Below are 12,485 nucleotides of genomic sequence, written 5' to 3'. Positions count from 1 at the left end.
CTCGGCCAGTAAAGCGAGATGGGTGCCGCAACTCCAGAGTCATCTGCAACTGTACCTAATGGTCAGGGGTCCCTTTACCTTTTATCAAAACTTCTAATAAAACTTTATTATTTAGTGATTTATTTATTTTACTATCCTATATATAACAATATTTTGATTGTAAAAGTTTTGAAGGGTGAGATAGAAAGCCTTGGAGACGAAACTGACTGATGGTTCATCAAATAATATACTTTGCATCCAACTATATGTTTCAAGCCATCATACCACTCAAACCTATAGAACAGTTACATCTAAATTCTACACACACATCTATAAAATTGTGAGGCAATGATGGACAATCTAGGTTCCTTAAAATTTCTGTGGAAATCAGAGTTGAAGTATAATAGAGAGCCAACTGAGTGGCATAAACTTTGGGGGAAACAGTCATCTAAGTCCATATTTGTAAGGTTGAAAGAAAACCGCATAAAGATACTATCTTGGTGGTGTTGCACACCTCTCATATGCAATAAAAGAAACCCTCAATCAAACCCACTATATTGGAGAGGTTGCCCAGCACTTGGGATCTTACAACCACATGTGGTGGAACTGCATGGTGTTTCAAGGTTTTTGGAATTTAATAATGGATGAAGTCTTACTACAAGCCAAGTGGTTCTCTGTGATCCCAGACTAGCATGGTTAAACTGAAGTTTTAAAGGGCTAATTGTTTAAAGAATTATTAATCCTTGTTTTGGTGACCATCAGACAAATTTTGGCTCAAATTTGGCATACAGCTGCCAATGCACTTGTGGAAAAACTAAGCAACTTAGAGACAATACACTAAGGACAATCCTGAGGAAACATAGTGCATTTTTATTCAACACATCAGAAACCGTGACATGACAAAGACACATCCATTGACTCATGGTAATCGCTGGAGTAAGTTCACTGAGACAGTGAGCATCATATTACCTATTGCATTCAATATTTACACATGATTTGTTAAACACCTGTATGTGAATATCTTATGTACATGGGCAAGCAGGGTGCAGGCAATAGGGAGTTATTTCGAGTTAGACCATTTGTCTGTGTTTACTATTGAAAATGCATAGACTATAAAAATAAGAGTGAAAACTGAAAGAGTGGCAGAGCAACACAGGAACAGTGGAAGCTGCCTCATATAGATTCAGGCCATTGGGCCATCTAGCTCTGTATTGTCCACACTGACTAGCAGCAGCTGCCTGGGATTTTCAGACTGAACCTGGGGCTTTCTGCATGCAAGTCACGTGCCGCTACTACTGAGCTACAAACCTTCCCAATAAACAATGATACATCCATTGTTGACAGCTGTAAGAAAGAAAGGAACTACCTTGGGCGTAAGAAGCAATGGGTAGGATGGGGGGGGGGCTTTCTCAGCAGCTGCAGCCCAATTATGGACAGGAATAGGGAGGAGGTTTGCTGATCTGTACCTGTTCATCATTCAAACTTTATCTGAAATGGTTCTTGTTTGTTTAAATTTGAATGATCTTGGCCTGGTGTGGTGATTTGCAAAAATAATGTCACTGTTTTTGATTTTCCTGACAGTGGCAGTGATTGCGTCTTACAAATTGGATATGGTTATTTCCCCACTTCATTCTTACTTCCTTTTTTGCTATTTACAGTGCTGCTATTGTTCTTGATTAAGGTAAAGGTAAAGGGACCCCTGACCGTTAAGTCCAGTCGCGGATGACTCTGGGGTTGCGGCGCTCGTCTCGCTTTATTGGCCAAGGGAGCTGGCGTACAGCTTCCGGGTCATGTGGCCAGCATGACTAAGCCACTTCTGGCGAACCAGAGCAGCACACGGAAACGCCGTTTACCTTCCCGCCAGAGCAGTACCAATTTATCTACTTGCACTCTGACGCGCTTTCGAACTGCTAGGTTGGCAGGAGCAGGGACCGAGCAACAGAAGCTCATCCCGTCGCGGGAATTCGAACCGCCTACTTTCTGATCGGCAAGTCCTAGACTCTGTGGTTTAACTCACAGCGCCACCCGCGTCCTTTGTTCTTGATTGCCCACCATCAAATAGCCATTGCTCCCAGGCACTTCTACTTTATAAGTTTTATTTGCTTGGGGTGGGAAACAGAACCATTTAAAATCATTGTCTTTGCATGTGAATGGCACAGATCATCACGAATACACATCCCCCATGGGAAAAACCAGGCATCCAATCATCACCCTCACTCTCCCTTTCCCTTTTTGCAGATGTGGATGACCACATACAGGTGAAAAGTTGGCAAGGGAAGTATTTGCGAGTGGGGATTTCAACCTGGATCTACCCAGCCCTACTCCATCACTCTGTTTGTCTGCTTTTGCAAAAGGAGCTCTGTTTGACACTGACTGCTGGGATTAAAAGGGGCAGGTATAAAGCTTCCTTTTTACTTTGAATCAGGTGGCTTGTTGTGACGTTTAGTATCCACAGCATACTGGCTCCCAACCAGCATTCCACTCGCAGATCATGTGCACATAAACAAAAGGACTGTCCTTACGCACCCTTTTCCTGCTCCTCCCCCTGTTCAAAAAGAATTTGCTCGCTAATCCTTCACTTAAGAAATTGGTGTGCAATGAGAGAACTCAGTCTTAAGGTGTGGTAACTTCAGGAATTCATCCTTCCACATTTGTCCAATTCATATGATTCAAATGCATGGCCGCAAGACAGATGGAAGGAGAGCAGAGCCCGCCAGACAGGAACCATGGCCGTTGCATTGTGGGCTGCATTTTTGCTCTTTATTGGTCACTCCTTCCAACTTGGTAAGTCTTTGATTCCTTAAGTAGGTGAAGAAAAGTTGACTAGCTGTTCTTGGCTCCTAGTGCCTGCACCAGGGATGGGGAACTTGGGGACTCCTCTGGAAGTTGTGGGACTCCACCTCCACCAGCCTCCCAGCTAGGATGAAAGATGATGGAAGTGGTAGCCCAACAACATCTGAATGGCCATAGCTGCGCCCACCCCCATTTCTGGCAAAGAAATAATGTGTCCTGAGGACCTTTTATCTATTTGTAGATAAAGGTCCTTCCAGGGCTTTGCGGGGGGCAGGGATATAAGCTGAGAAGGAAATCCTGTTTTCCAATAAATTCATGCATGCAAGCACAGGAATATGTTGCTTTGATAACATCAAGCAAAAACTGGCAAAAGGCAAAAGGTCAGCCTAGATGAAGTGATGCAATTAGGTAATTTTATGTTCTGGATTTAAGATAATTATGAGAGAGTAATGGAATATATGTGCGTCAATTAATTTTAGATGACCATGTCTATTACTTATATCAAAGTGTGATAAGCAAGAACTACTGAGTTCTGGGGTCCTTATTCTGCTGAGAGAACCGTGGGTGTCTGCCCCCAAAGCCCTGACCTGCCCACACACCAGTGAGGTGTTAATGAGGACGTATTGGTTCACATAGATCACAGAAACCTCGTTTGATTTGTGCAGCATTCTAGATCATCGTGATTACCAGGACCCAGAATTACAAGGCATTAGGAAGTTGTGCTATATATGCAGGCATTTCTGAGTATTGCAACACAAATTCTGACCTTGGATAAGTCAAGGAAGTGTCCTGCCCTATCATTGGTTTAAGCTGATGGCTGTCAACTGAAATGATCAGCTGATATTTCCTCAAAGGAGAGGGTAAGGCAGGGGTCAGCAAACTTTTTCAGCAGGGGGGCGGTCCACTGTCCCTCAGACCTTGTGGGGGGCTGGACTATATTTTGAGGGGGGGGAATGAATGAATTTGTATGCCCCACAAATAACCCAGAGATGCATTTTAAATAAAAGGGCACATTCTACTCATGTAAAAACACGCCGATTCCCAGACCGTCTGCGGGCTGGATTAAGAAGCCGATTGGGCCGGATCCGGCCCCTGGCCCTTAGTTTGCCTGCCCATGGCGTAAAGGAAGGGCTAGGGGGTGTCTTCCTGAAAAGGCAATCTACCTGTAAATTGTGGAGCTAGAGGTGGCCAGGAAGGAGGGCGGCAGAAAAGAAAGCAGTTCTACTTAGTACGGAGGCAGCCAAAGTCAGAGGTGAAATGTGTCAGGAAATTAGAGAATCAGGTCAATGCAAAGAAAAGTTGAAAGCATCAGGATACCTTTAGCTAACTGAGGATTCCCTCTATTCCAATCTCCCAATCTGGTTTCCTCAAGCCCCTATACTTTCAGACCCCATTCCTTCAGGTGAATTCATATGCATTTAGGAAATGTATCTGAAGAAGTGTGCATGCACACGAAAGCTCATACCAAGAACTAACTTAGTTGGTCTTTAAGGTGCTACTGGAAGGAATTTTTGCATTTAGGAAATGTTACCTTCAGGTACACAGAAAAAACTCTGCACTGTTGCTTTAAGAGCCACCTAACCTGTAGAACTGGATTTTTAGAGCTCCACCAGGAAGCTGCGCAGAGCTTTGCTTAATAAAGCTGTTACTTTAACCATCGGCTGTGTGGAGCAACCACCACCACTACCACCACTATTACAGTATTATTATTATTATTATTCATTTGTTCCCCACCAGTCACTCTGGGCGGCTTCCAGCATATGTCAAAACATAGTAAACATTAAACATTTAAAAAGCTTGCCTATACAGGACTGCATTCAGATGTCTCCTAACAGATATCTGTTCAACAGACAATACACAGCATACATCTGCAGCCTGTATAACGGGTGGGGAATTGGCCCACTTGGGCTGCCCACTTGTAACTCATCTGACATCCGGTGATTCAAAGTTCCTCTGCAGTCCTGCTACTTATTTGGTAGATTTTTGAAGAAGATCTTCTGCATTCTGGTATGAGTTCAAGCCAGATCTGCAAACCACAGGGTGGGCGAGATGCTAGATTCAGTTTGCATTTAAAGGTGACCTTACCCAATCTACTCTTTCTAAAACACAGCCATGATTCAAAATTCACACTTCTGTGAATTTTGCAACACAGTTCTCCGACCAAGTTATCAGTACAAAAATGTGTATGTTTCGGTAAAATTAGCAAATGCAACTTACAAACATGCATCGTATTAGAGAAAATAGCATTGTAATCATGTTATGTTAGGCTACATTGCCTAGAAGAATGCTAATGAATTTTCATGAGGCCTTTTTTTTTAAAAGAAGCAAAATGCAAATTGCTATAGAAATGTGGAGAACTTAACTAAATACTGGGGGGGGGGGGAGATGAGAAATGGAGAGAAGCCAAAACCCATCCCAACCATCTCATTCTGCATCTGGGCCAGGCTTGAATCCAGCCTTTCCCATCCCCTGAATTCTAATTAAATACAGTATTCATCAGGATCTATCCTTTTCAGGTGAAAGTAGGATATTTGGAGAGCTCTTTCCTTCCAGAGTTCTTGATTTGTTCACTTCCCCCTTCTCATTCATTCTAAGGAATCCTGCTTCCTCCACAAAACGTGACACTAACTTCGGAGAACTTCTACACTTTCTTGACATGGCACCAGTCTCCAAACTCGACCAACAGCACTCAGTATGAGGTGGAGAAAAGTAATGGGTATGCTGACATTTTCTTTTCCAAGAACTACCTCTTTTGAACTTATACTGAACCAGACAATCAGTCCACCTAGCAAAGCATTGTCAACACTGAGGGTGAAACTTGTCAATAAGTTAACTGCGTGAGTGTAACTAATGTTCCTGGTTTTTGTTATTTGTGCAGCAGTTGTAGGACTGTGGAATGATGGGGAGGGTAAGTTTCAGTCTCTCCACCCACACTCCCAGTGCCACAGTACTGACCAAAATCGCCGCTTGAAAATTATTTAGATTTCAAGGAAGGTCTCCATGGGTGTTAAGAGCAGTTTCCCTTGATGTGTTTTCTGGGGGTGGGGGTGGTGCATAGGTGACAAAGGAAAGGGACTTTTCAGTTGTGGCTCCCCCATCTGTGCCACTCTCTTTTCAGAGGCCTTCAGGTAAAAACATACTTTTCCTTTCAGGCTTTTGATTGGACTACAGTGATGTTGCTTGCTTTTAGCTAGGTTGCCAATGTTTTCTGCTGCTCTTATTTCTTGTTGCTCCTTGTCCATTTTTTTTAAATGAATAACATATGTTTTCATGTAAATGTGTTTTTTCTACAATGTGTTTTAGTTGTTTATGCTTATGTTGCAAGCCTTTTGGATGCCTTTGTGCGTAGCAAGAAATGACCATGTTCAATAAATAACAACAACAACAGGGGGTAAATCAGTGCTCCAGGTATGGAGGTACACCATTGGCTCCATCCTGGCCACAGTCTTCCTGAAAGCAGTATCATTTTGATCATGACTGAAATCATGAATGAGAGATTAACTTTCAGGGAAAGCCCTGGCCCAAGCCATGTTGCCGCTAGAGGCAAAACCCCAGATGGCAACCCCTGTGACCTAGCCCTCAGCACCTTCTGGTGGCCAGCACTTGGCCCTGCCGGGTGCTCACTGTTGCTGGGTCCTTGCTCTTTGCTGCTCCTCAACCCCACCACTGGCACACTCATGGATGGTAGCAGCAAACCTATACTTATACCTGGGCTGCCCCAAAGAGGGCAAGCAAGAAGAAGGGGTGAGCAGATGATCCTACCACAGCCTCCCATAAGCCTGCCACTGCAGCTGCCAGAGTTGAGGAGCAGGAGGCAGCAAACACCCAGCAGAGGGTAGCACTTTGCAGCAGCTTTGGGGGCAGCAGCTCCACCTGCGAGGCGGAAGGCATGATGGTGTGGGGGTAGGAGGTGCAGCCCCCCGACGAGCCTCTTGCTTGTCTTGCCACTTTGGGCAGTGGTGACTCTTCCTCCTCTCAGGGTGCTGCCCTTCACAGACAGGCTGGTTGTGGGTAGGTGGAACAAATGCTAAGACAAGAGATGTCATGGTACTATTGCATCTTCTGCTTCTAAGTAACAGATCTTATCCTGACTGGATCAAAGAGCCGTCCTGCAGAAGAAAGAATCTCAGAGGAAACCGAAGCTGCCAGCTTCATCTGTCAGACATTTTCAGTTTTTACCAAGCCAGGGTGAGAGCCCAGGATGGAGGCAGGTTGTCAGAATGGACCTATTCAGATTGGCTGCAGCCATACAAAGACAGTAAGGAAACTTTTTCTGTTGAAGACTTGAATTGGGTTAGGTGACCATGCATGTACTACTTTGCAGAAGAAAGGCAGATCCTTCTGAAGGGATGTCCTGTCCATCTCTGGTTTAAAACATAATATAAACATGGATTTAATGTAGCACATCGTCTAGCCCTGACATTCAGAAGAAAGCGCAGAGATTAAAAGTGCTGACAATGGTGAGATTTGAGTTGCTTGTTCTGCCTGGCGCACTGAAAGGTGAAAAGGAACCCGCCAAATGTATCTCCTTCTTTTCCTCTCTCTTCACAGCTGTTGTTGGCCCCCTCATTCTCTCTCTGGCTGCTGCAGATCGTAATGTTACGGTATCCGTCTCTATGCCCCAGATCCTACTGGAGGAAAATGACTCATTGGATTTCACATCCCTTCTAAAGATCCAGATCATCCTCAGTAGTGAAGGGGGAGATTTCCAGGATGTAATGTTGTGTGAAGAACTGAACAGCTGTTGGGTTTGTTGTTGTTGAACAAGACTCTCCCTTTCCTTGATCCCCATTTCCTTGAACCAGGCAGATTATATTGAATGGGTTCACACAGGGGTGGAGAACCTCAGGGCCAGAGACTGAAGGCATCCTTCCTTGGCCCTTGAAACTCTGTCCTGGCCACCCTACTCATTGTCCTTGCTTCACATGCCAAGTGTTTTTGCCTGGCTGGAATGTTTCCCTTAACATCGATAATATTTCTTGCTTGCCTAGATGGAAGATAGTAGAAACTAGCCTATTGTACAAAAGGGGAAGTTGTGTTTGTTGGTCCACCCACTTTTGCCCTGGCCCCACCCAGCACGGGCATATGGCCCAGAAAGTGCTACAATTCTGAATTGTTTAATGGTTAATCCATCTTTGCAGGGGCCTCTGGGAATTGTAGCTGTGAGAGGAATAGGTGGTGTCCTAGTTTTCTTTCTTTCCTTTTTGTAGAGGCTAGATTTGGACCAGGGATTTCCTGATCCACAACTCAGTTTCTTAGCCATTAGGCCACAGCAGAAATATCTAATTGTGGTTTTCACTGACCTTCCTCAACATGAATGACCACCAGATCCAATTGGAGTACTGCTCCCACCATCCCTGGCAACTGGCAATGTTGGCTGAGGCTGATGGGAGTTGTAGTCCAACATCTGGAGAGTATTAAGTTGGAGAAAACCTGTTTGCCTACAGCCTTATCGAAAGGCTTCCAGTTTAAAAACTGACCTTAAAAGTGACGCTAGCCTTTTGTTGTTTCTAAGAGCATGGAACTGCTTTGACACCCTATGTGTCTTCTTTCCCAAGATGGATAGCAAACAAAGAAGAATAAATGTAACAAAACACACCTTTAAGAATGTGAAGCCAAATACCAATTATTGCGTCAAAGCAAAAGTTGCCAACCAGCCAACCAAGGAAGCTGTGCGGTGTATTAAAACGCCAGCTAGCTCAACAGGTAAGAGACAAAGAGGCTTCACCCCCACTCACTTTGGACTGGGGTAATCTACGTAATCTTTGCTGTGTTTGTGTACCACCCCAATATCTCAATGTGCGAGAGACTCTAGGGGTGCCTGTGCTTACCCAGGGTTCAGTTTCCTAGGAATAAAGGACAGCAGAGACTGTGCTGTCTTTAGAAGATGTGGTTTTATGTGGCGGCTAACAGATTGAGGTTGAATCCTGACAAGACAGAAGTACTGTTTTTGGGGGACAGGAGGCAAGCAGGTGTGGAGGACTCCCTGGTCCTGAATGGGGTAACTGTGCCCCTGAAGGACCAGGTGCGCAGCCTGGGAGTCATTTTGGACTCACAGCTGTCCATGGAGGCACAGGTCAATTCTGTGTCCAGGGCAGCTGTTTACCAGCTCCCTCTGGTATGCAGGCTGAGACCCTACCTGCCTACGGACTGTCTCACCAGAGTGGTGCATGCTCTAGTTATCTCTCACTTGGATTACTGCAATGTGCTCTATGTGGGGCTACCTTTGAAGGTGGCCCAGAAACTACAATTAATCCAGAATGCGGCAGCTAGACTGGTGACTGGGAGTGGCCACTGAGACCACATAACCCCAGTCTTGAAAGATCTACATTGGCTCCCAGTACATTTCCAAGAACAATTCAAAGTGTTGGTGCTGACCTTTAAAGCCCTAAACGGCCTTGGTCCAGTATACCTGAAGCAGCATCTTCACCCCCATCATTCTGCCTGGACACTGAGGTCCAGCGCCAAGGGCCTTCTGGCGGTTCCCTCGCCTCGAGAAGCCAAGTTACAGGGAACCAGGCAGAGGGCCTTCTCGGTAGTGGCACCCGACCTGTGGAACGCCTTCCCACCTGATGTCAAAGAGAAGAACAACTACCAGACTTTTAGAAGACATTTGAAGGCAACCCTCTTCAGGGAAGCTTTTAATATTTAACAGACCATTGTATTTTAATATTTGTTGGAAGCTGCCCAAAGTGGCTGGGGAAACCCACCCAGATGGGTGGGGTATAAATTATTATTATTATTATTATTATTATTATTATTATTATTATTATTATTATTAGTTTTGGCTTTATGCGCAATCCCTGGAACATAATCCCTGCGTAAGTTGAGAGTCACCTGTATACTGAAAATATAAAAGTGGGATGGCTGTCTCCTCCACTCCTCTAAATATGGACTAAATTAAGATTTCAATATCAAGGCCGTCAGGATTAGCTACGCAAAGGTTAAACTGCAATGGACCTACTTATTCCCCGGGATAAGCCCTCATTCACAATCCTGATACAATGGTACTTCGGTTTACAAACTTAATCTGTTCCGGAACTCCGTTCTTAAACTGAGGTGCGCTTTCCCTAATGAGGCCTCCCACTGCCGGTGCCCTTCCACCATTTGGATTCCATTCTTAGACTGAGGTAAAGTTCGCAAACTGGGACACTACATTCAGTTTTGCGGAGTTTGTAAACTGAATCGTTCATAAACAGGACTGTTCTTAAACCGAGGTACCACTGTAGAATAGAATGATGTTAATTGAAGAAAGGTTATTTTTTCTCCCAACTTTTCTTACCCCATTTCAGGTGACTACTGGACCCTTTCTGTTATAGTGTTGGCCTCTGTTTTTGGACTCATCCTGTTGAGCGGCATTGGAAAGACTTTCCTTAAGCAGTACATGCAACTGAGCACCTCAGAAATGGATCTACCCAAATCCCTGGTGAGTAGCAGTTGTTTGCTTCAGCTTGGCACAAATATCAACAGATCTGCATCCTTTTTTGATAGAATGTATGCTTTGAGTCAACTCTCTTGTGGACACATACAGCTGCGGTTGTTGTTGTTGACAGGGACCCAAGGCAGTTTACAGATAAAAATAAGAACAGCTAAAAACATAGAAAAAATAACAATTAAAAACAATTAAACGTGTGTGTGTGTGTGTGTGTGTGTGTAGAAGCTGTCAGTTCCCCCAAGCCTGTTGGAACAGGCTATTATTCTTACCTGTATTGTCCTTGGACATCAGTGTTTTGTATACCCTACAATTTTAAACCAGTTGCCACCTGTGAAAGTCGCAATCTACATTTGCAGCAAAGTGAGTTGGTAGTGAGGAGAAGAATCCTGAAGTGATAGGATGAACTGTGTCATTTCAGACTGCAGGTGGAAGAAATTGCAGTCTTGAATGCTCCCCTCTGGGTGGGTGGGGGGGAATCCCCTTGCAAGAAGACCTCTAGCATAGCAAGAAGCAAGCTGGAATAGAAGCTTTTTCACTAATGCTTTTATTAATAGGCAATGTTTAAAAAATAATGGGGGAAGCTTAATATTGTGCAGCAGCAGATTGAAAAAAAAAACACAACAAGCAGTGTGCCATGCATGGGAAGGCTCGGACAAATAAGAGAGCCTTCACCTGGCACCTGAGCAACTGGAGAGAGTATTCCACAAATGAGAGAAGCCCCTCTCTATCTAGTCACCACCTGTCTTGCCTTTGAAGAGAAGGACCTCTGATGGACCTATTTCTGCCCATGAAATTTTATGCGGTAGCATACTGCCCTGTTGAATTTCTTCCTGGTTTACATAGGAGCAACAATCTGTTCATTTGTCCACAGGTTTTTCTGAACAGGAATTCATCTGCTCTGATACCTGCACTTCACTTGGAAGCTGATTCCGTAGTTTTCATCTCAAGTACTGTGCAGCTGCCCTTGGAAGACGGTCTGCCAACAGAGCAGGAAAACCCCCAGTTCCAACTGATTCCAGGCAGTTTAGGTTCTCAGGGATCAAGTGACTATTGTCCAAATGGTTTTGATAAGGGCAATGAGGACCCCTCTTGCTTGTCAGTTGCTGTTGTAGACTCCCTCTCATCAGGAGGGCTGGTGAGGGAAGATTATTCAGCTGATGAGGACTACAGAAGTGCTCTGGAGCTCTTGGAATCTTCTGAACACCCATCACCATCACCAGGAGGATTTCATTTTGGTGGCTTGGAGAAAGCCTCTTGGGAATGCAGAACTAGCTATAAAAGCGGCCAAGTGAGATGGCTGCCTTCATCTGGGGCTGATATTCCCCTCAGCTCTTTGAAGTTGCAGGCTCATCTAGACACACAAGGCCTTGTGTACAGTCCAGGACCTTTTGATCTAGTGAAAGGCTGCAATACCTACCCAAAGGCCCCAGCCAAGCAGGTCACTGAGTTACAGGTGTACCGGGATCAGAGCAGTTTCTTAGAAGATGCGGAGTTTCGTAGCAGCTCCAGCCTGGAAGCCAAAGACACAATGGCAATGAGTTTCCCTGGCTATGAACTTCACCCACCCATCCTTTTCTGTGGACCATAGTTTTTTGATGTGTCAAATAAGCAACTGGGAAATGCAGAAACTCCAGCTGCTGTCTCACCTGGCAGGAGAATGTGGGAGCTGAAGAAGAAAGAGAGAGGTCTGTCCTGACGGGTCTTCAAAAGGGTTACTGGCCTCTCTTTCCCTCCCACTATATCCCACTATATTTTGCTTCCTGACATGCACAGTTCCACCCTCCTCCAGCTCGCCACCTCACCCTGATCCCTGGCAACTGATGCCTGAAATGGCTGTTTCACTCTGCCTATAGGGACGCGGGTGGCGCTGTGGGTAAAAGCCTCAGCACCTAGGGCTTGCCGATCGAAAGGTCGGCGGTTCGAATCCCCGCGGCGGGGTGCGCTCCCGCTGCTCGGTCCCAGCGCCTGCCAACCTAGCAGTTCGAAAGCACCCCCGGGTGCAAGTAGATAAATAGGTACCGCTTACCAGCGGGAAGGTAAACGGCGTTCCGTGTGCTGCGCTGGCTCGCCAGATGCAGCTTTGTCACGCTGGCCACGTGACCCGGAAGTGTCTCCGGACAGCGCTGGCCCCCGGCCTCTTGAGTGAGATGGGTGCACAAACCCCAGAGTCTGTCAAGACTGGCCCGTTCGGGCAGGGGTACCTTTACCTTTACCTTTAATGGTAGGGCAGGCACCGAGGATGGCGAGACAGCAATCTGACTCATGAACCTACCTAATC

At 45.4% G+C, this 12,485-nt stretch overlaps 1 protein-coding gene across 2 annotated transcripts; it reads left to right on the top strand.

The window, feature by feature from the left end:
- The first annotated feature begins 2,035 nt into the window (after positions 1-2,035).
- On the top strand, positions 2,036-11,835 carry LOC309523613 (uncharacterized protein). Of its 2 annotated transcripts, none has more exons than XM_082207577.1 (7): positions 2,036-2,763; positions 5,368-5,488; positions 6,852-7,030; positions 7,324-7,520; positions 8,331-8,478; positions 10,065-10,198; positions 11,079-11,835. In XM_082207577.1, exons 1-7 carry the CDS (start codon positions 2,706-2,708, stop codon positions 11,793-11,795), a joined length of 1,554 nt encoding a protein of 517 aa, XP_082063703.1. In that variant the 5' UTR covers positions 2,036-2,705; the 3' UTR covers positions 11,796-11,835. The 2 variants fall into 2 exon arrangements, with proteins under 2 accessions (XP_082063703.1, XP_082063702.1); XM_082207576.1 differs by having other exon boundaries at positions 2,039-2,763; positions 6,846-7,030.
- The last annotated feature ends 650 nt before the right edge of the window (positions 11,836-12,485 follow it).

The sequence above is a fragment of the Podarcis vaucheri genome (genome assembly GCF_965113315.1).
Source record: "Podarcis vaucheri genome assembly, chromosome: Z".
Classification (NCBI taxonomy): domain Eukaryota; kingdom Metazoa; phylum Chordata; class Lepidosauria; order Squamata; family Lacertidae; genus Podarcis; species Podarcis vaucheri.
Note: the sequence above shows the minus strand (reverse complement) of the source record. Positions and strands in the feature narration are given on the sequence as shown.